The sequence below is a fragment of the Kwoniella dendrophila genome, chromosome 1 (genome assembly GCF_036810415.1).
Source record: "Kwoniella dendrophila CBS 6074 chromosome 1, complete sequence".
NCBI classification, from domain to species: Eukaryota; Fungi; Basidiomycota; class Tremellomycetes; order Tremellales; family Cryptococcaceae; genus Kwoniella; species Kwoniella dendrophila.
This window is the reverse complement of record NC_089476.1, coordinates 3,034,540-3,054,786: the sequence shown is the minus strand read 5'-3', so window position 1 is coordinate 3,054,786 and position 20,247 is coordinate 3,034,540. Positions and strand designations below refer to the sequence as shown.

Below are 20,247 nucleotides of genomic sequence, written 5' to 3'. Positions count from 1 at the left end.
ATCTGTGGCATAAAAAGTCAGATCAAAGTGTTACTCTCAAATAAAGTTATTGCAAGTGGAGGTTTCCGTATATTATTTATATTTCAGAATTTTGAATATTTGTATTTATTTACAGTTTGTACAGGTAGGATATCTACAACTCAAAGTTCATATCTAGCTTTGTATTTTCTAGATTAGATTGTAAAACTATAGCAAAACATCTACCAAAATGCCTCGAATCAGGAAGCGTGAGTAAGAAAAGTAATGCCAAACGGTACACGTATATGCTAAGGAAACATTTCATGCAGAAACAACCAACCGTCAAACGACCCGAGATAGGGCAAAGATTCATAAAAAATCCGTTGATAATAAAAGAAAAACAAGAAAGTCGGCTAAGAAAGATCAGACATGGAAATCTAGTAAGTAAGATACCTTGAAAGAATCATTGCAACTGTGCTAATGGGGCAACTCTATCATAGAAAAGAAGCAAGATCCAGGAATACCTAATAGTTTCCCATTCAAGGATCAAATCCTTGCTGAATTAGCTGAAGAAAGACGAAAGGTAAGCTAGCTAAAAAGGCATTTCCCCCTAATGTATTTAGCTGACTTAGGAGAATTACTCTTTAGGCTGAAGAAGAGAAGATTGCCCGAAAAGAAGCTGCCAAAGCAGCTAGACAAGCTCCTCCACAAGAAGAAGCTGAAGGTGATACCCCTGGTATCATCTCATTAGCTGGATCGGTTCTTTCTAGATCAGCTCCTCTAACTGGAACAATTGAACCTTTGGCTTCAACTTCAGCTATAGCTGCTGATGTACCGGACTTGATCGATACCGCTCTCGCTAATTTGACCGATGTTATCGATAGAGCAGACGTTATTTGTGAAGTTGTAGACGCTAGAGACATTCTAGGTGGAAGAAGTGCTCATGTAGAAGGATTAGTCAAAGAAGCTGAAGGAAGAGTAGTTCTTATTGTAAATAAAATTGGTGAGCCCTGATTGTTTGATCGTCTATCATATAACGTTATTTCTCACTAAATGTACATTTTCAGACCTTGTACCTAGAGAAGCTCTTCAATCATGGTTATCGCAACTTGACATTCCAACTTTCCTCTTCAAATCATCTCTACCCTCTCAACCTACTGCCGCAGCTTCATCTTCTAAAACTCCAGCTCCTTCTACTTCGACATCTTCCCAATTGAGTCAAGTATGGGGTAAAGAAGAATTTTATAAAGCTATACAACAATGGTCATCTGAAAAACAAGCTAAATCACAACCCAAAACTAACGGAAAATCAAAATCAAAAGCTAAAGCCCCTGAACAGCCACCTGCTGAACCTTTGGTATTAGCATTTATGGGATTACCTTCAGTTGGTAAAACATCAATTCTAAATTCATTGTTATCGCCTAATCAAAAGAAACACGATGTAGCACCTTATATACCTACTTCAACTTCAGCTAAATCACCTGAACCTAAAACTAAAGCTCCAGTAGAAGTCGAGATCGATGTTAATGGTGAAAAAGTCCGAATAATCGATACTCCAGGATGGGAATATGCTGAAGAAGATGATTCTGAAGTTGAAGAGGATGATGAGGAAGAAGAAGAATTAAATCCAGAAAAATGGGATGCCGTAGAAGCTAAATTAGCAGGTGATTTATTAAGAAGGAATTTGGGTAGAGTAGATAAAGTGAAAGATGCATTCCCATTAGGTGAGCTAGATATCCTTTTTCCTTGCCGAGCTGGTGTAGCTGACTTCTTTCACAATTACAGTTAATTACATCATTAAAAGATCAAACCACCAAGATTTGATGTTAGCATACAATATACCTTTCTTTGAAGCAGGTAATATCGAAGCTTTCTTAACTGGATTAGCTCGTGCACAAGGAAGAATCAAGAAGGTGAGTGAAACAAACCGCATGAACCACCACCATCAAACTCCCTGCTAAAAATAATCACATGTCCATATAGCACGGTACACCAGATTTAGAAGCTGCATCTCGTATAGTCCTTCGTGATTGGGCTCATAACACATTCCCATATTATACTGCTGCACCAAAATCTACATCGATGGAAATAGAATCTTCAGTTGAGAAATACGATATGTCATCTGTATTAGAGAAATGTAAAGCTAAGAAAGATTTGAAAAAGGAAAACAGTAAAGGTTTGATTAGATTTAAAGGTTGTGAAGAAGTAGATAAACGTGATGTAAGTAATATTAACTATATCTTGTATAATCTAGAGTGACAGAAAATTGAACTAATATTGCATATAATTATAGATAATCTTGGACGATGATTATACAGCTATGGCCGGACCTTCTGATGATGAAGATGAACATGAAGATGATGAGGACGAGGATGAGCTTGAAGACGACGATGAGGATGAGGAGGACGATGACGAAGAACTGTTGATAGGTTCAAATGATGGTGAAGAGTTAGAATTAGAAGATGGACCAGAACCATCATCAGGATCTGATATTGAAGATGAAGATGAAGATGACGAAGAAGAGGAAGAAGAAGAAGAAGAACCTGAGCCTGTACCCGCTAAAAAGAGAAAGAGAGTATCTTTACCTGCCCCTGCTAAAAAGGCTAAAAGGGTATCTTTTGTTAAAGATGAGAAACCTTTGAAAGGTATCTTAAAAAGAAAGAGGAATTAATTCTTTTGATAGTCGGATCTAGCTCTTGACCGGGAAGACGATATAAAACCCTTTTGTGGATTCAGCTCGTTTGGATGCAGTTCATCTTGTACATTTCTATGCATCATATTTATACCCACACTCTATAGACTTATTCTACTTGCAAATTTACCAAGTCAGTTTTTTAGATGAGCGGTATGAGTAGTGCATACCAGCTTGCTTCGTTGTTGCGACATAACAACACACTATAATCATACGTTTTACTTTGCCTAGTCGGCGAATTGGCTCTCTATACTACTCATTATATTAAGAAAATCTACCATTTCAAGTCATATATCAGCTTCGTCAATGACAACATTTTTTTTGGCAATATTCAGCTTACCTAGTAAATACGCCGCAATACCTTGCACATTAGGATCAGGTTGTTCTTGTGATGGCATTGCATCGAGAAGAGTTACCGCTACTACCCTTATTTTGATGACCAGGGAAGGACCGTTTGCTGCGAGCTGGAAACGACGAGACATGGATCATCCGTTGTCAGAATCAAAACGTCCTCCCTGACAAGTTTGACCAACATGAAAAGATAACAACTTACAGCTTGAATCGGGATCCCATGTACAGCTTTAAACAAATCTTGATAAACTGCATGTCTCCAATCAACATTTTCACCTAAATCAGCTGCTACTAATTCTGCAGCATTTCTACTTGGACTCCCAGGTTGTCCACTTCTATTCAATAAATCTTCTCTATGTAAGATTAATCTAAGTCTTGTCATTGCTAAAGTAACATGTATATTGGCTTTCAAAACTAAATATCCATCTTTCGCTGTTTCTGATGACATTGGATCAGAGAAGAATAAATCTAACTCATCTCGAATAGCATCTTCCCAGCCTGGTGGCGGTCTACACCAATTTGCTCAACTTTCAGCTTTCTGATGACCTAGTATCAATAAGCGATCACTCACAGTAAATCACTAGCTCCTACGTCTAGCTGGAACGGTCTAGGTAATTTTTCAGCAATGATCTTTATTCTATTTTGTAGCTGTCTGACTTGTCGGAGCGCTGAGAGGAGGTCTTCTGGATCATTTGGCGGCCGCCTTCGAATATCTCGCTCGTGAACCAGTATATCGCCAAGTATACTATGAGCAACAACCATAATCAGTATTCAATACAGAGTGTGCTGAGAAGATAGCTGGAACTTACGTGACGATTCTCGTCAAGATATTAAAACCGGATATCAATGGTACTGGTATCGAATTTGGTAAGAAAGCTTGCTTTGTTATCGATTTATCGTCTCTGCTGTTGGCGTCAGGATCCAACGAGCCACCAAAATTCACTAAAATTATCGATTGACTTACAGCTCAGTAGGGAAATTTGTAGCTTCCGGGCCCAGGAATTCATCAGGACGAAGTAATACAGGTTTCGCCCGTGCCAAAGCTTCGAATTTATCTGCATTGTAGATCAGGAACCATGCTCGTCGACGTCTTTCAGCTTCTATATGGTCTAAACTGTAATAAGTCTAATAGGCCATCGTCAGAAATCGATTGATAAAACTCAGGATGTACAAGAACTCACATCTTCCCTATGCAGCCCTAAACTGATTGCCAAATACTGAGCTTCGCCGAAAGCTGCAGCTTCCAGCCCAACGTTGCCATGTTTCTGCACGTATGTATCAGCCAAACGTTTCCGTCTAAAGCTCTTCTAGAAGCAAGCTCACATTGTGGATGACCAACATCATATACCTGTAATACGTAGACAAAGCTTAGCTCTGTTCGCCTGATCAAAACCCAAACACCGGCTCAACTTACTTGATGCATATCAGATCGAGGGTAGGGTTATCCATTTCCCTTCTGGTTACAGCATAACATGCCTTTAAGCATTTATCCGATAATTTCCGTACATTTGCTGCTGACATTCCAAAATATGATTTTGGCACCTGTAAAGAAGAATCCAACGTCAGCCTTGACTCTGTTCAGGTTACTCGGGGGCGGCGAGGCAGTAACATGAAGAAGAAATCATCGACTTACGTGAATAAGGGTCGTAGCGATCATACCCATTATCAAAGCGAAAAACATCGGTCGTCTTTCTTCTTCGTGCGATGATAAGTCATACATAAAGGATGGCTGATGTATCACTGGAATGATACAGTGTACCTATACACTCGAGTCAGTTGGCTGTTACAGATGACCTGATATTTGCTCACATACATGATCAAACCATAACTTTATCGTATTCATCGCCATTTCTCTAGGTAAAACCGAGTCTATCGATGTCGATGGGGGTATAGAAGCTTCTGATAATGCAACTGAAGGTGAAACTTCATTATTTGGCGATGTCGAATTGATAGCCGATATAGGAGCAGCAGCGGAATGAATGAAATCTTGTGATGGTACGGATGGTAGAGACGTTGAGCCATTATGCTGATTCATCTGTTGTGATGAGATACTATTGGAACTGAGCGGTGGATTAGGGTATGAGAAAGTATTTGATGAAGTTGCAGATTGAGAAGGTTGGTTGTAATGTGTAGTATGATTGGTAAATTCTGGTGGTGAAGGATAATACGGTCGTGGTGACTCGTTAGTAGGTAAGATGGAATGTGAATTTTGGTGGTATAGTTGAGGAATCGGTATGAAAGATGAAGAGTTTGAGGTTGCATGAAGACCATGACGACTTGGGTTTGACTGTCGTCCATCTTCCTGGTGGTAGGATTGTCTTTGTGGTAAGTTAGGAGGTGGTTGATAGATTTCTCGAGACGGCTATGAAGCGAGGATGGCATAAGGGCTCAGGTAAATCAACAAAACGAGAGATGATAGTGAAACAATCGAGACTTACCTGGAAAGGTTCGCGATTACCATAACCACCAAAACCATTGTTCATAGATGCAAAACCTCCCTCTTCTTGAAACCCGTTCTTTCTACCATTATCGGCTATGTTATCCCGCCTGGTATTGCCATCCATACTATCCCTCCTAACGCCCTCGCCGAAGCTTTGTCTTCTCATCGGTTCATCATCCTCCGACCCACTTGAATCTCCTATATTCGCCTGTAGGTCACTAGACACCAATTCCCCACCTGCTTGAGACTTTCTTCTAGCTCTTTGCTCCTCGGCTAACCTCTGTACTACGCGATTCTTACGTCCACGACGCTTTCGCTGATATAAGTACGAACAATCTAAACTCCACTCTCGACAATGCTACATACAATCAGAATAAGCGATGAGGAGAGCTTCTCGGGACTCAAACAGCTGTGAAGGTGGAAATGGCTTACCTCACATGGGACAGTAGCTACAGCCTGTAACCCAAGTTCAATTACTGTTGGTCTTCCAGCACACTTCAATTTCCTAGTTCTACAAGCATCGCAGCTTGGAGGTTGCCTTTTATTCAACGCTTCCACAACACTAGATACACTAGGTTGAGATTCACCATTTATGATCGTGTCTGCATGTTGAGATGGCCCAGCGACATGTTTACTAACTACAAAGATATGTTGTGGAGGTCCGGAAGAAGTTGAAGTTGATGGCCGTCGTACGGTTGTAGTTGTAGGTGATAAAGAGGTTACTCGAGGCATTATTTAGGCAATCTAATAATGTTTGAAAGATGTGCTATCTTATCTCGGTCGATTGATGGAGTTTTTCTTGAAATTAATTTTGTAAAGTTGAAATAATCAATACCAACTTGATGAGATGGATACCCCTCCGAATGGTTTAGCCTTAAGCTAATCCTTGAGAATGAAATAGCCGTTATCAGCTAGGATCAACGTTATTTCCTTGAAGTATGTACGTCTCATGTGCAAAATGCAGTCCTCGAAGATGGGACACAGCAGCAAAGTGAGATGCAAACTGCATAGAGTGGGCATCAGCATTGAAATGGAATGGAATGTTCGGGATAAGTGGAAGACGGACTAGTGAGTGTTGATGAATGATGGTCATATGACACTTTGACATTAAATTTACTTTTAATTGTTATTTTGCTTGTTTGTCCGCTGTTCACCTACGCCGTTTTACCCGGCTCATATATCAAATCTCAGGGTAGGTAGGTATATGATTAACATTATATTTTGTTCCTCTCACACTTGGTCGTTTGCTCAAGTCCGCACAGAGTGTCTAGGTCTTCAGCAAAATTGCCTGTGGTAAGTCTAGATTGTCTGATTCGAGACTTGGGTGCATAGCTGCTTACATGTCAGCTTCATCAGCACTCACACCTTGAGAGCGTACTTTGATTAACGGAAGAGAAAATGACGTATAGTGATGACTTTATGCCGGAAAATAGCCGGTAACCTTCCGGCTGCTTGTTTAGACCTGTATTTGCTGGAAGCGTAAATGTTTTATACGACTATAAGATGATCAAGCTCAACATGAACAACGAGATCTTCCAAGAAATGTATATATATAAGCCTCTAGCCTTTTTACGTGTCGGTTAAAATCAACGTGAATTGGTGATTATTATGGAGGAAGTTACCGTTATCTTTTGTCCACAAGTAGTATCGAAGATGAGTTAAGGCTCTATTTACGGGACCGTTGGGGGAAATGGTGACCTCCACCTCGAGGTCAGCTCTAATATCCCGGTCCGCAGATTCCGCGTTACTGAATTTGTCGCCATCGATGACGATGAGGATAAACAGCGATACGTTTAGTAACGCTAGTATAAGTACCAGTGTTGAAATAGAAACATCCTCTGATTTCTTTTTTTCTTACATCTACTGATTTTTTATTCAACAAAATCAATAAAGTAGAATAAAAAGACAAAATGACTAGAACTATCAAATTGTCAGATGGAAAAGCTATTCCAGCCCTTCAATGGGGAAATGGTACAGGTGGATTAAATGGTAAACATGATCCAGCTGTAGAATACGGTATTACTGCTCTTAAAGCTGGTGTTAAAGCTATTGATACTGCTGAGATGTACAAGGTATGTTTATGAGCAAGCTTACTAAGGTATACATACGTTTTTACCTATTTGCTGACCGCTACATCCTTTGGTTCTGTCAGACCGAAATCGCAACCGGGGATGCGCTTAAACAAGCTGGTATCAAAAAAGATGATATTTGGGTTACCAGTAAGGGTATGTGGAAATACCATCTTTTCGAATACCTTTGTTTTCTCCCTTGCTGACCTATATTGTGATTTGCGCATCACAGTTTCTGAGTCTGGTAAGTTTGCTATCGAAATTCAGGGAGGATTAAGGAATCTTTCTGACGATCACGATCATGCTATTTGACAGGTCTTTCCGCTACGCCTGAAGCATTAAAAGCCAATGTTCAAGATAGACTCCAAAAATTAGGTTTCAAACCTGATTTACTCCTTATTCACAATCCCTTCGTACCAGAAACAGGTAAAATTGCCAAGTTCTGGACTTTACTTGAAGATTTAGTTTTGGATGGAACACTTGAAGGTGCCAGTTTAGGTGTTAGTAACTTTAGACCTCAAGATCTTGAGGAAGTTTTGAGTGTAGCAAGAATTAAGCCTGTTGCTAATCGTAAGTCATCCGTCTCGTTCCCTCAGAGCTGGCATAGGTTTCGTATTATGAGCTTGTGTCAAAAGCCACAGCGCTATCATGAATATCAAAATATTTCAATTTTGTGACTATAACTGACACAACTTTATCTCACCAAATGTAGAACTTGAATACCATCCATACGTATTAGAACACTTACAACCAGTGTTAGATATACAAGAAAAACATGGTATAGTTACAGAAGCATATGGACCTTTAACCCCTTTATTAAGACATAAAACTGGTGGACCAATTAAACCAATTTTAGAAAGAATTGCTCAAAGATTATCAAAAGAAACTGGTAAAAATGTTGATGCAGCATCAGTTTTATTATTATGGACAGTAAATAAAGGTGTTGTTGCAGTTACAACTTCAACAAAATTACCAAACATTGAAAAAATCGTTCAAATTGAAGATCTTCCAGATTTATCAAAAGAAGAAATTAAAGAAATTGAAGATGCTGGTAGAAAAGTACATTTCAGACATTATGATGTGAGTCTTTTTTTCCAATTATTGCTAATTCAGTTTATATTGGAGAGATAGATTGATCAGATACTGACAATAACAATTATTGGATAATAGGAACATATGACAAAGGATTTCCCTAATCCTAACTTACCTGAAGATCTTCAGATGGAATAGAAACGAGCAGAGATTGGTAAATTGACATCGATCCAGATGACGTGAAACTGTTGACTGTTGAGTGAATGAGTGAAAAATGCGAGGATTCGATGATGAAAAGAAGGACGATATATAGTGAAGGAGTAAATTGAAATATGCAGTTCTGTTAAACAAGGACTTCCCCCTTGCTTTCGTTTTATTGTCAACGGCTAGCATTTGTACATCTTGCCATTGCAGATTCTGAAATCACGACTCGATAGATAGGCCTTAGCAGGCAAATGGCGAAAAGGTCAAGCAGATTTTTGCAAAAAGGTTTAGGAGGCTTGACAATATACCGTTGTGGTTCGCTTCTATGTTCAAAGGATCTAATCTCGATTGACAAAAGTTTTTTTTTTTGCTTTTACAAATCAATATGGGTTGTCTTTTCAAACAATCAAGGATTCAGCAGATGTCCAGAATTATAAGAATCGTTAATCATTTTGCATCATGGTATATAGATTACAGATTGAGGAAGAGATGATATGGTATACTGTAGAGATGGGCGGCAAAGTATGTGATAAGATTGTAATCCTCCTCGTGGCGTGTATGTACACCTTTGAATAGTAGATATGCCCACATGGACGGTGTGTTCATTATTTTGATAGATCACACGAAACAGTATAATATCAATATGCATCATGGTAGTATGATTGGTTGTGACAATGTCATTGTATAACAATAGAATGATGTTGAGGTTATGAAGATTGACAACTAAATGTGGAATATGAATCCTACAAAGTGGTATGTGTTATGCAAATATGATATACTAAAGTGCAAATATGTGAAACATGTTAATATAAAGTTTTATAAAGCTTTGAACATCTTATGAAATGCTGGTTCTTCACTTTTGATGAATAGAATGTTTAGGTTTAGGTATAGATGTTTGAGTAGATCTTACAACTGGAACAGAAATCACAGTAGGGAAGAAAGTTCGTTTTTTCTTCTCTGGATGAAGGTTAGTTGATGATGATGAGGGAGAAGAAGATGGTGAAACCTAAAAAATGACATTCAGGTTAACCAATTGTTCTACTCTTTTCATCGTCAAAATCAAGAGTTGAAGAAGAATCAGACTTACCTCGTTAGCTTCAGAAATACGTTTCCTCTTCTTATCATTCAGCTGGGATTGTGATGCAAGAATTAGAGGAGCATTTTTCTCTTTATTACCATTAATGATACTTTGAATGACATTCCCTGAGCAATGTCCAACTCTATTGGGTCTCGTTTCGCTTGTAGGCGAATATTTGTATCCCGATTGACCGTTGAGTGGAGAAAGCAGCTTATCTTTCTCTATTTCTTCATCATTTAAGATTGAGGAGGGACCGTTACTACTAGCAGAAGTAGGTTGTTGTTTGGTAGTAGTATTGGCAATCTTCGTAGGCGAACTCGAAAGGGCATTTGCAAGGTGAGAATTGATATTCAACTTTATTTTAGGACTTTTCTTCTCTATTGCGGTGGAAGAGATGATAGGTTGATTCGGAGATTCTTGTGATTTAGCTTTCCCTTTACCTTTATTTTTCTCCTTTTTATCTGAATGTGAATTTAATTTCTTCGCAAACACAAAATCTAATACGGTTTCGGTGATATCAACAGAAGAAGAAGATCCCGAACCGGAACCAGAAAAAGAACCCGCTGAAGTCCTTTTCCCACTGGAAGAAGAAGAAGACATATTAGGTACAACAGGCTTCGTGGGAAGTCCATTATTACTCGTTTTTATATTGGCGTTTTGTGTAGCTAAAGATGTAGATGTACTTTTTGAGACGTGTTTATCTTTGCCACTCAACATGTTGATGAATGAAATATCATTTGAAGGAGAATCCAACGATCTAACTCGTTTTTTAGGATGATTCGGTTTTTTATCTCTTTTATCATTATTACACAACGAATTAATCTGTTTCTTCCTGGATGATCCTGGATCAGAAGCGACGGAATCGTCATCAGAATCAAGGAGGGTAAGATCTATAATCGGTATTGATGTAGACTTCGGAATGGACTTGTTGATTGAGGCATTAATTTTGGGTTGCGAAATATTCGCGAATGGTTTAACAGGGGCAGTCTTGTTCTCAGGTTTCTTTGGAGCGATAGCTCTGAAAGTTGTAGGGGTGGAGTGATTGGCGTTGGAAGTTTTGGTGCTTGTCGGCTTGGTAGGTGATTTAGGAGGATTTACTTTAACCTTGATTATCTTTCCTGTAATCGGATCATGCTTCTCTACTATCTTCGTGGACGAGAATGAAGAGGAAGAACCATTGGTGGCTGTCGTCTTGACTGGTATAGGATTTGAAGTAGATTTCGAATAATAAGAAGATTTCATTATTGATAATTCAGGTGCAGCAGATACTTCCATTTCATCATCTTCATCTTGTTTATTTCTGCCTTCGACGTGTATTCTATATTTGCCATTATGTTTGATAAGAGATCTTGGATCAACAACGAGTTCAGTGCTAGTGCCTGAGCCTGAAGAAGATGAGATTGAATTATTCAGGTCATCATTGTCAGACGATGAATCACAATCTTCTGGATCTACTTCATCATGATTGTTGTTCTTGCTGGAAGATTGAGATGCTGGTGAAGAATTTGATATACCTAATGCTAAAAATTTTTCTTTTTCTTCTTCTTGTAAGTTTTTCTCTGCTAATTTCTTCATTTCTTCTTCATCTTCTTTAGCTCTAAATCTACCTCCTCTTCTAGTACCAGATAAAACTTGATTTTTCTCTGCTTCTTTTTTCAAAATTTCATCTTCTGATATGTATGCGTATCTACTCCAGACACCTGAGCCTTTAATATTTTTCGCATCCCTCTTTCTTTTTTCTTCAGCTCTTTGTAATTTTGCTTTTGCTCTGGTCTCTAATAATAACTTATGTGCTAATTCTTTTGCTTCAATTGCTGCTTCTTTAGCTTCTTGTGCTGACCATGCGGCTTCTCGTAACGATTCAATGAAGAACTCTTCAGCTGCAATTTGATCACGTAATCTACGTGCACGTTTCATAGCTTTTGTTTCAATCCTTTCGAAGTCATTTCCAGGTGAAACAGGTAACGATTCAATAGGTTTGACAAATTTGGGTTGTTTACTCAAAGTAGGTAATGCTATTGTAGAGATTTTGCGCGGTATATATCCAGGTGGAATCATATGTGAAGGTGGATATTCTCGAACATCTTGTGCTTTATGTGCTGGCCAAGGTAATTCGAAGATAAAAGCATGTCGAACACATCTGAAATCAACATTGTTAGTTACGGTTCAACGATTAGTCCCAAGAACTTACCTTGCGCAATGCTCAAAATACCTGTTGTTAAACCAGATTTGCTCTGTGAGGGCTTTCGCACATGTGGCACACCTTGGAAAATCACTCGGCAAATCGTCCGCAATTTCTGTATAATCTGCCTCAAATTGGGATTGTTCTTGCTTGATGAACTTTTTAGGCCTTTGTAAGAACGACCAAGGTTTAATGTTTTGCACGACTTTACGTATTATTCTTTCTCGCCTTGGAGGTGGATCAATTGGAGAATCAGTATCTGAAGTTACGCTTTCCGTCGTCGGGGATGGTGGTAAAGTGATTTTGAATGTCATCTTTTTTGTCGGCGTGGCGTTAACAGATTCAGAATCGTTTTCACTTTTGATCGACTTTGATATATTGAATTCGTCCCCATTTATCTGGCTAGGACCAGCAGTTACGTATGATTCATCATCATCAGAAACATCATCTTTCTCAGTATTGATCACATTCCTCAAAGAACTAGGTCCAGCATTTTTCGTATCTCTGGCCACTGAATCGCGAACGTCGGATGACGTCCTCTGACGAGAAGGTCCAGCTGATGAATCTCTAGATTGAGATCGCGATTCTCGGTTAGATGCGTTTGTAGAGACTGGAGTGAATCCACCCATAGCTTTCTGCTCGCAAGTCAGACAAAGACTAGATAGAAACGATGTAATTGTGTCAGATATTTGGGTCACATGTCAAGTAGTAGCGGGAAATGCCTACCATTCTATGTTATTTCGACCAACTGTTATAGTGAAGAATTTTAGCTATACGATTCAAAAGAGAAGGCAAAAATGAAACGAAGCTCACAATAATCTCCGCCACTGTACAAAGCAAGGATAAGGATTAGTAAGGCATCGTCCGTGGGCTTCTGAGGGAAAAGTCTCAAGCAGTCGAAACTCACTAAAACGTGGTAAGCTCGTCTCCAACTCTTATCGGCTTGAGAACTCGAAAAGTTACATATTTCCCTTGTCTGAGCAGCTCCACATTCGGGTTACAATCGTGCTGAATGAGAGAGCAAGATATCAGTATTTTCGCTAGCCCACAATTGGTTGATAAAGCCTCTTAAACCCACATTAATGAATCTAGCAGGACCCAAGAAGAGCTGATAACATCTTTTCAAACCTGACCAAACAATACTGAAATCTCTTCTTTTTGTTCTATCACTTCTTCTCTGGCCCTTTCTTGTATTTTCAGGATTTTCAGATTCCCTTTCTTTCTCTTTTCCTTTGCCTTTATCTTTCCTGATATTTGTTGTGTTGGTAGAATATAAAGATTCACTATCATTGTCTTCTTCTTCTTCTTCCTCGTCATCACTTCCACCATTATCAGAATCCGTTTCTTCACCTGCAGCTTCATTCACTGCAACAGCGAAATCTTCCCCGATTTCCATTTCTTCTCTCCATTGGTCAGGTAAAGGCACTACACTACCTTGTAATTCCTGCATAACTAGCCCAGGTGTCAGAGGTCGAGTAGCAAAAACAGCTAATTCCGTGTGTCCAGTAACGAAAGAATATCGAGTTGTAAGATGTATCTCTAATCGTGAGTTTGGCATGAGAGGTAAAAGGTACCGTCGTAAATGCCTAATATTGACATGTAAGCTGTCTGAACTTGCATGTGAGCATCTGTGATCATTGGTGACATACGACTGAAATCTTTCCCTTTGGTATATCGTCATTTTACTGTCCAAATGAGACTTTATCAAATGAAATCTAGTTAAATGTCGAAGAAATTTAGCAAATGTGACTCTTTTGCTTCTTCATGTTATTTCGATGGTTTTTTTTAAAAGCTCACTCCTGTAACCTCTGTATCGCACTCTGCAGATTCCCTTTTATGATAGTCTTTACAATTATGAACAACATGAAAATCAGTAAGCAAACTATAAAGAACATGAGGCTATATGACTTACATCTTTTACGATGTTCAAGACATCATCAGTTTTAAAAGTTGGGCCAACAAATTTAACTTGTTGTGGATGTACACCTAATTTTGTATTTGGCATACAACCTAATTGATCAACTAAAATCCATGATAATAAATCATCATCTGAAGATAAATCTTCTGCTGGATGAGGTAATAAAGATTTATCTATTACAACTTTCTCTTTGACCTCATTATTCGTTATTGGATTTGAACTCGAAAAAGTTGGGGTAGATGGAGAAGGTGATTTTGATGATGATGCTATAGGCAATCGAGGTATTGGTAATAATAATGATGTAGGAGGTACTTTCACTTTCACTTTTACATGTGTATTCACAACTCCATTGGTGATTTCATCTGCTGATACACTATTACTCTGCCCTTGGACATCTATCGAATTGTCGCGTGATATTGAAGTTGTTGACATGATTCCCGAATACTGTTGGTTTTTTGATTGAAATCTTGATATTTATACTACTGCATGTGGCCCAGGGGTATCTCCGATAGCAAGCAAAAAGAAATACAAGTATGATTATAAGTGTTACAAGCGACTCAAACTAAAAGCGAGGTAATAGTGGATGGGGTTTCCTGTTTTTTATTTACAGTTTTGGAAATAGCATAAACAATTAAGTTACCTTGATATTATGGGATGTTGACGACAGCAGCGGTGATGTGCGAGAGGAAACTGATATTCACGCGTTTTGTTATGGTAACTGGAATATCAATACTAGGAACTGCCTATTAATTTATGCTTTGCCTCTTTTCCCTATTTTTCGTTTGATATCCTCCACTTTTCATTTTCTTTACAATTATACCCCTCACACAACAGTGCTGAAAAGCTTCAAGATTAATAAGATGAGACTCTCTCAAGTCAACAAGATACTCCTAGGCTCCTGCTTGGTGGTGGTCCCCGGTAGGTTTGCATTATACAGAATAGACAGTCAAAGTGAGACTGATATGGTTAAATAGTATCCTTTTATGGTGGATTGGCTATCAAGGAACACTATTTATCGAAGGAGTACAATCAAGGCGAACAAAATAGAACACAACCTCATGAAAGAGCTATGAGAGCGAGGATCGTTCAGTGAGTGAATGAGGCATAGCGTGCAACGACAGGGCATTCAGCTATACAATAGTACTGATAATTCACCTGTCAAGACTTGAACAGGAACGTAAAGAACTGTTGAAAGAGAGTCAAGATTTAGATGGAAAAATTCTGGCGATGAAAGAACGTATGGCATCTGCATAGCTCTGATTGGATAGATCAACAATCTACATCTTCACTTTAGTTGGACAGCCCTACACTACACTATCAACAAGATTTCTGCATCTTCCGAATGATGGATTGGTCTTTACACTCTAAGTACTCTCTCTAATCGGCATAATGCTCTAGAAGTAGCTCGATTTAGGATAACGAAGTAAGAGCAGTTTCCGTGTTTATTAGGGACTGCGCCCAAGGCAAGAAACTCAACAAGAATAATGACCATATCATCAAACATACTCAAAATTGGTACCGGATGTAACCAGAAAATGTAATTAGTATATAATGGCACTTCAAGCATGATATATCATTAATATCCACATATCATGAACACGATAATGCAATAGCTATTTCTTGACCCAAAAATTCTGAAACCCCATTCAACCGAACAACCAATCATTCATTTATCACTTGAAAGACGATAGCTGAGCGAGACAAGATCTTTTAGGCTTTTCATATTTTCTATTCAAGCTAATGATTCCCCTACTACAACACTACTAATAATGATGATTTATGCAACAACATTCATACACCTACTTCTTCCTGATCTTCAAACCTTGACGGAACCTGTAGATTCAAACAATCCTATAATTTTGCTTTGGGACCTGGAGCACCTGGCATAGTCCATGCTTGTTCGGCATGTTGAACAGGTGGGAAGTTGACCCATCTATCTTTGGTGAATAATTCGAGGTTGAATGGGATTTTTCGGAAGTCTGGTAAGTTACCGGTTTCTATAGAAATGTGAAGGTCATTAGTATTATTGCAGTGCACAGAAAATGGTATTAGGTGAATCTCTTGAGGAAAACTTACGAATAGCCATAGCATCACCGAAAGCTTTTGATTTGTGACCAAGAGCTGAACCACAGTTACCACAGAATAATCGGGTTACTAAACAATCAAGGAGAAATTATCAGTATTGCGTAACAGTATGATATCCATCTATTTCACAGAGCAGAGGCTAATGTTCAAAAAAAATTGTGACTAACCGGTGTTTCCACTTGGTACTTTGTAGTTGTATTCTTTTACGTTTCCTTTGAGCTGAGAAATTAGTCAGAAATGTCAGAGCTATTCATCTTGAAGTTCTTCGTTTAAAATGACCACAATCGAGTGATTAATGCAGAGAAAACTCACGACAACATCAGATTGGTTAGGAAGGATATTTGTGGAGTGGTTTGAACCGGAAGTTTGTTGACAATCGGTACCTAAGTGGGTTAAGCGATGATTAGTCGATCATTCCATTTCATGGCATGAACCTCATTATATGCTCTTCATATACAGATCCCATGTATAGCCTTTGTGGTAGCTGTTAAGAAAGTGGTGTTTTCTCCTGAAGAATTTAACTTACAATGACAGATGATTTGTGAATCTTGTTTTGATTTAACGGTGACTTTGACAGAGCCACAAAGACATGAACCTGAGTGTGACATTTTGACTGGATCGTAAATGAGATTGAGGACTTTTGATAAAATCTTGAAAAGTTGTTTTTGCTTGTTCAAAGTTGTGTTGAAGAGAGTACCAGAAAGGTCAATTCAAAAAAGATATAAAAAGGGGGTTTACTATTTCTTTACCTTTATCAAAAAAAGCCTTTTACATTCTTTATACTTTATCATACGGTAAACTTCGGCGGTGCGACACTTGACGAAGGTTACCGGAATTTCAATCGGATTCCTTTTCCGAGATATAATGATAAAAATCGTATAGTGACGTGCTCATTGAGCTCCTCGAGGACACCGAGCCTAACATCTTGGTCGACTGATACAGATGAATCCTAATATATTCAGTAAGCAGAAGCGATGGCTTGTGTTTTGAAAAAGCCCATCCCGAAATCACAATATTGTTGTTATCAATCCGAAGTTACGTAAATCTTCACATGCTCAATCACCTCACCGCGATGCATTCTCGCTGTACGAGTGTAGTAATACAGTGATAGTTATCGTGAGATATCATATGCATTAAAAAGTCGTTACTGTCATTAATATATACAAACATAGGATACTTCGTATACAAAATACAAAGCGTTGTTAATCGTTGACACAGGCATATAGGTTGTGCTACAATTATATCTTACAGATCTACTCCATGTGACTTTGCTATTAAGGAGATGAACCTAAAATTTCTATTTCAATCTTAGTGAACAAAGTAGCAAAGACGTATCTAGACATCATTGAATCATATAAAGGTAAATGATGGTAACCTTTTGGAGCCAGATTTAAAGGTCTAACCCATTGTGCTAACAATCCACTTTGTTTATTCTTTATTTCTAAGTGCAAGAAATTCAGAGTCAATGCAGATGGTAGACAATTAATCTCAAATGAAATTGTTTCACCTTTCCAATTTGGATTCAGAGTTATGCCAGACGAAATTCTAGTTCGTTTAAATGTTGGACTTGAAGGTGGCGTTAGTCCAGAGATAGAGGAAGCTGAAGAAGCAGATGACCAAGATGAATAACTTGATGAAGGTTTCAAAGTGGCTTCAACGTATAAATCAGGTGATAATGGCATTCGTTGACCTGAAATAACTTGAACTTTGATTCGATATCTGGTGGTTATTTCCTGGACTTTTTGACGTAAAGCCAATGGTTTCAAAATATATCCATTGGAAGCATGGAACATGGCATGATTGAGCAAGGTTCCTTCATCCAGGGTTTGCCAGTTCAAAGCTACCAATTGACAGCCAGCACTCCAAGCGATTGTAGGATCGTAATTGGAAGAAGTTAATCTGGTACCTCTAGGGTAAACTCTGGATATATGGTTGAAGTTATGTTTGATCCAATCACCTTTATTCTCTTTAACTAATTTACTTGCAGTTCTTTCGGACAGACTGAACTGTTCTTTGGTTTCGTATTCATTAAGCTTCGAGAAACCTTTGTATTTCACACCAGTAGTGTAAACTAGCAATTCAGCGAGTTGAGGCGAGAACGCATCCGGTTTTTCGGTTTTACCCTGTATCGACAATCTTCGAGTCAATTTTGCGAAACCAGAATCGGATTCTGTAGAGGACGTTGCCGAGTCAGGTGAAAATACAGCTGTTAATTCAGGTGATTTTGGTTCAGGTTTAGGTGGTTTAGCCTAAGGCAGAAAATCAATATTAGTACTAAATATTGATAGTCCGCCCAAACGTAATAACTTACCTTGAATAGTATCCGACCTTTCAATTGTTCGGGACTGGGCAGATCAAAGCATTCTCCAGACAGAGGAGCGGTGATAAGCTTGTCACCAAAAACATCTCTTAAGATGCTTGCCACACGGTTCTGTTGCTCAAAAGAACAATGGATCTCTGCTGAGATGATAACAGGATACGGGGAAGCGACAAAAGCGTATTGATTGATGGCTCGACAGATATCTCTAACAGATACACTTGATGTGAGTGTCTTTCGATGATACACAACAGGTTCAATATCACCGGTTTGAATGTCCACTGTGTGAACGCAGACGATCAGTTGAAGTCATCTTGCTGGTCAAACATTTGTAGCAATGACTTACTCTCGACACACCTGCATCCGGCTAAAAGTACCCTAATATAACCTTCGACAGTACTTTCACCTCGCCATTGTTCACCAACTAGATAGGTATTGTGAGAACTGGAGATAAAGTAATGTTGGATGGGATGAGTCATATCTTGTAAAACGTTGGATGCGTTATCGGTTGAGCACAGAAATCTCGTCAATGACGCAAGTGACCACGCAGCTTCGCCTTCAGGTTTGTATTTGTCGAATATCTGCTCAACCTTGACAAGTCTTTGCGTGTCGGTCAAGAACCTATGAACCCGACTAGCGTCGAGGGGGCCATCCTTGATAAGATCTTGGTATATCCGGCTGATATCAGGCCGAGTTTGACAGTCTTTGATCAACTGGTGGAAGGTGGTCATATCAAGTGAACCCTATTAACCGACATATCAGCTGAATCCTGAGGGATTATGCGGCGTAATGAGACTCACGTTGTAAGATCTAGCGACACTGTCAGGTATATGCAGTCCAATTTGGGTACACAAAGCTTCTGCTTTTTCCCTGTCTATCACCTTTGAACCGATAGGCCAGAGTTGCCTGATCCATATCAAGTCGGGATCACCGGGAGCAACATCGGCAACTTGTCTATCCAGCATAGAAGAGACCAAAGACTTCAGGGTTTTGACCCATAAATCGTAGATATCATCGGTAAGAGCGACCATATGTAGGACCTTCCATTGAGTTCCTCGAATATAGACTATGGTGATCCACCTCGAGCTGTTATAGGTGTCTGAAGGTGGTTGTCCTAATCTGAGATCACGAATTTGATTGATAGACACTAGTACAGGTATAAATGTTATCAGTCAAGACTCTCTGCAGTAGGCTAGCGCTAACTGGATATAAACTCACCCGTATTATCTTTCTTAGAAGACCATGAGATACCGTCGTTTCGTAGTCGGATAATGACTTGCTTCATCTTTCTACTCGAGATTTTGAGCATAGGCACACCTTGCGCAAGGGCCACGGGCACAACCCCATCGACAGCAGTAGAGTCCATAATGAGAGTACGTGGAGCCCTCGGCCTGGATGAGGGTAGGGTAAATCTTCTTTTAGGTAGAGAGGGGGGTGCTGGAGCAGGAACTGAAGGTATGTATTCGCCGGATGCAATTGAGACGTCTGATTCGTCCGTAGTAGGTGTAGCAGGTAACGAATGTATAGTCTTGGATTTCTAAAGATGCGCGGGGGAAAGTCAGCATTCTTGTACTTTTAATTTCTGTCTCAGTCGACCTTAGGTATGACATAGTTGAAGAACACAAAGTTGAGAAGATAATGAAGCCCTCATCAAAGCATAGATACATACTGACTTCAATCCCATATTTTGGGTCAGTCTTAGCATGGAAAAGTAATTAATCGTTGGGCTGTTAGGTAATGACATGGATAAGGGGGTTTGAACGTGGTTGGGAGGGGTAAGTGCGGATGTAAGAAGAGGCAACGTGAAGAGTGAAGAATCGAAGAATGGGTTTTTGTGCAGTTGGCAAGATTCAGATTGAGATAAGATATAATGCATGAAGACATATGATGACAAATTGCTATAAATTTGGACACTTACTTA

General features: G+C 39.1%; 7 protein-coding genes across 7 annotated transcripts; 3 read left to right on the top strand and 4 right to left on the bottom strand.

Annotated features, from left to right (window-relative positions):
• Positions 1-208: 208 nt before the first annotated feature.
• On the top strand, positions 209-2,629 carry L201_001093 (uncharacterized protein; the record flags this gene model as incomplete). The annotated part of the gene is made up of 8 exons (XM_066216886.1): positions 209-227; positions 288-398; positions 459-541; positions 607-961; positions 1,026-1,682; positions 1,744-1,871; positions 1,942-2,178; positions 2,252-2,629. The coding sequence occupies 8 exons, from the start codon at positions 209-211 to the stop codon at positions 2,627-2,629; spliced, it is 1,968 nt and encodes a 655-aa protein (XP_066072983.1).
• Positions 2,630-2,877: 248 nt separating this feature from the next.
• Positions 2,878-6,173, bottom strand: L201_001092 (uncharacterized protein; the record flags this gene model as incomplete). The annotated part of the gene is made up of 13 exons (XM_066216885.1): positions 2,878-2,924; positions 2,991-3,114; positions 3,204-3,510; positions 3,573-3,746; positions 3,811-3,903; positions 3,966-4,126; positions 4,183-4,266; positions 4,325-4,349; positions 4,416-4,543; positions 4,635-4,760; positions 4,815-5,363; positions 5,440-5,799; positions 5,874-6,173. The coding sequence occupies 13 exons, from the start codon at positions 6,171-6,173 to the stop codon at positions 2,878-2,880; spliced, it is 2,478 nt and encodes an 825-aa protein (XP_066072982.1).
• Positions 6,174-7,351: 1,178 nt separating this feature from the next.
• On the top strand, positions 7,352-8,740 carry L201_001091 (uncharacterized protein; the record flags this gene model as incomplete). The annotated part of the gene is made up of 5 exons (XM_066216884.1): positions 7,352-7,513; positions 7,594-7,666; positions 7,826-8,080; positions 8,223-8,590; positions 8,681-8,740. The coding sequence occupies 5 exons, from the start codon at positions 7,352-7,354 to the stop codon at positions 8,738-8,740; spliced, it is 918 nt and encodes a 305-aa protein (XP_066072981.1).
• An 859-nt stretch (positions 8,741-9,599) lies between these two features.
• On the bottom strand, positions 9,600-14,356 carry L201_001090 (uncharacterized protein; the record flags this gene model as incomplete). Its single annotated transcript, XM_066216883.1, has 10 exons — positions 9,600-9,752; positions 9,834-11,964; positions 12,016-12,663; positions 12,733-12,754; positions 12,820-12,833; positions 12,914-13,014; positions 13,085-13,592; positions 13,656-13,721; positions 13,804-13,850; positions 13,919-14,356. The coding sequence occupies 10 exons, from the start codon at positions 14,354-14,356 to the stop codon at positions 9,600-9,602; spliced, it is 4,128 nt and encodes a 1,375-aa protein (XP_066072980.1).
• A 428-nt stretch (positions 14,357-14,784) lies between these two features.
• On the top strand, positions 14,785-15,178 carry L201_001089 (uncharacterized protein; the record flags this gene model as incomplete). Its single annotated transcript, XM_066216882.1, has 3 exons — positions 14,785-14,842; positions 14,899-15,013; positions 15,088-15,178. 3 exons carry the CDS (start codon positions 14,785-14,787, stop codon positions 15,176-15,178), a joined length of 264 nt encoding a protein of 87 aa, XP_066072979.1.
• Positions 15,179-15,775: 597 nt separating this feature from the next.
• On the bottom strand, positions 15,776-16,617 carry L201_001088 (uncharacterized protein; the record flags this gene model as incomplete). The annotated part of the gene is made up of 5 exons (XM_066216881.1): positions 15,776-15,921; positions 16,001-16,078; positions 16,177-16,228; positions 16,322-16,392; positions 16,536-16,617. The coding sequence occupies 5 exons, from the start codon at positions 16,615-16,617 to the stop codon at positions 15,776-15,778; spliced, it is 429 nt and encodes a 142-aa protein (XP_066072978.1).
• Positions 16,618-17,283: 666 nt separating this feature from the next.
• L201_001087 (uncharacterized protein) lies at positions 17,284-20,070 on the bottom strand (the record flags this gene model as incomplete). The annotated part of the gene is made up of 6 exons (XM_066216880.1): positions 17,284-18,258; positions 18,321-18,607; positions 18,673-19,069; positions 19,127-19,473; positions 19,545-19,863; positions 19,996-20,070. The coding sequence occupies 6 exons, from the start codon at positions 20,068-20,070 to the stop codon at positions 17,284-17,286; spliced, it is 2,400 nt and encodes a 799-aa protein (XP_066072977.1).
• Positions 20,071-20,247: the final 177 nt, after the last annotated feature.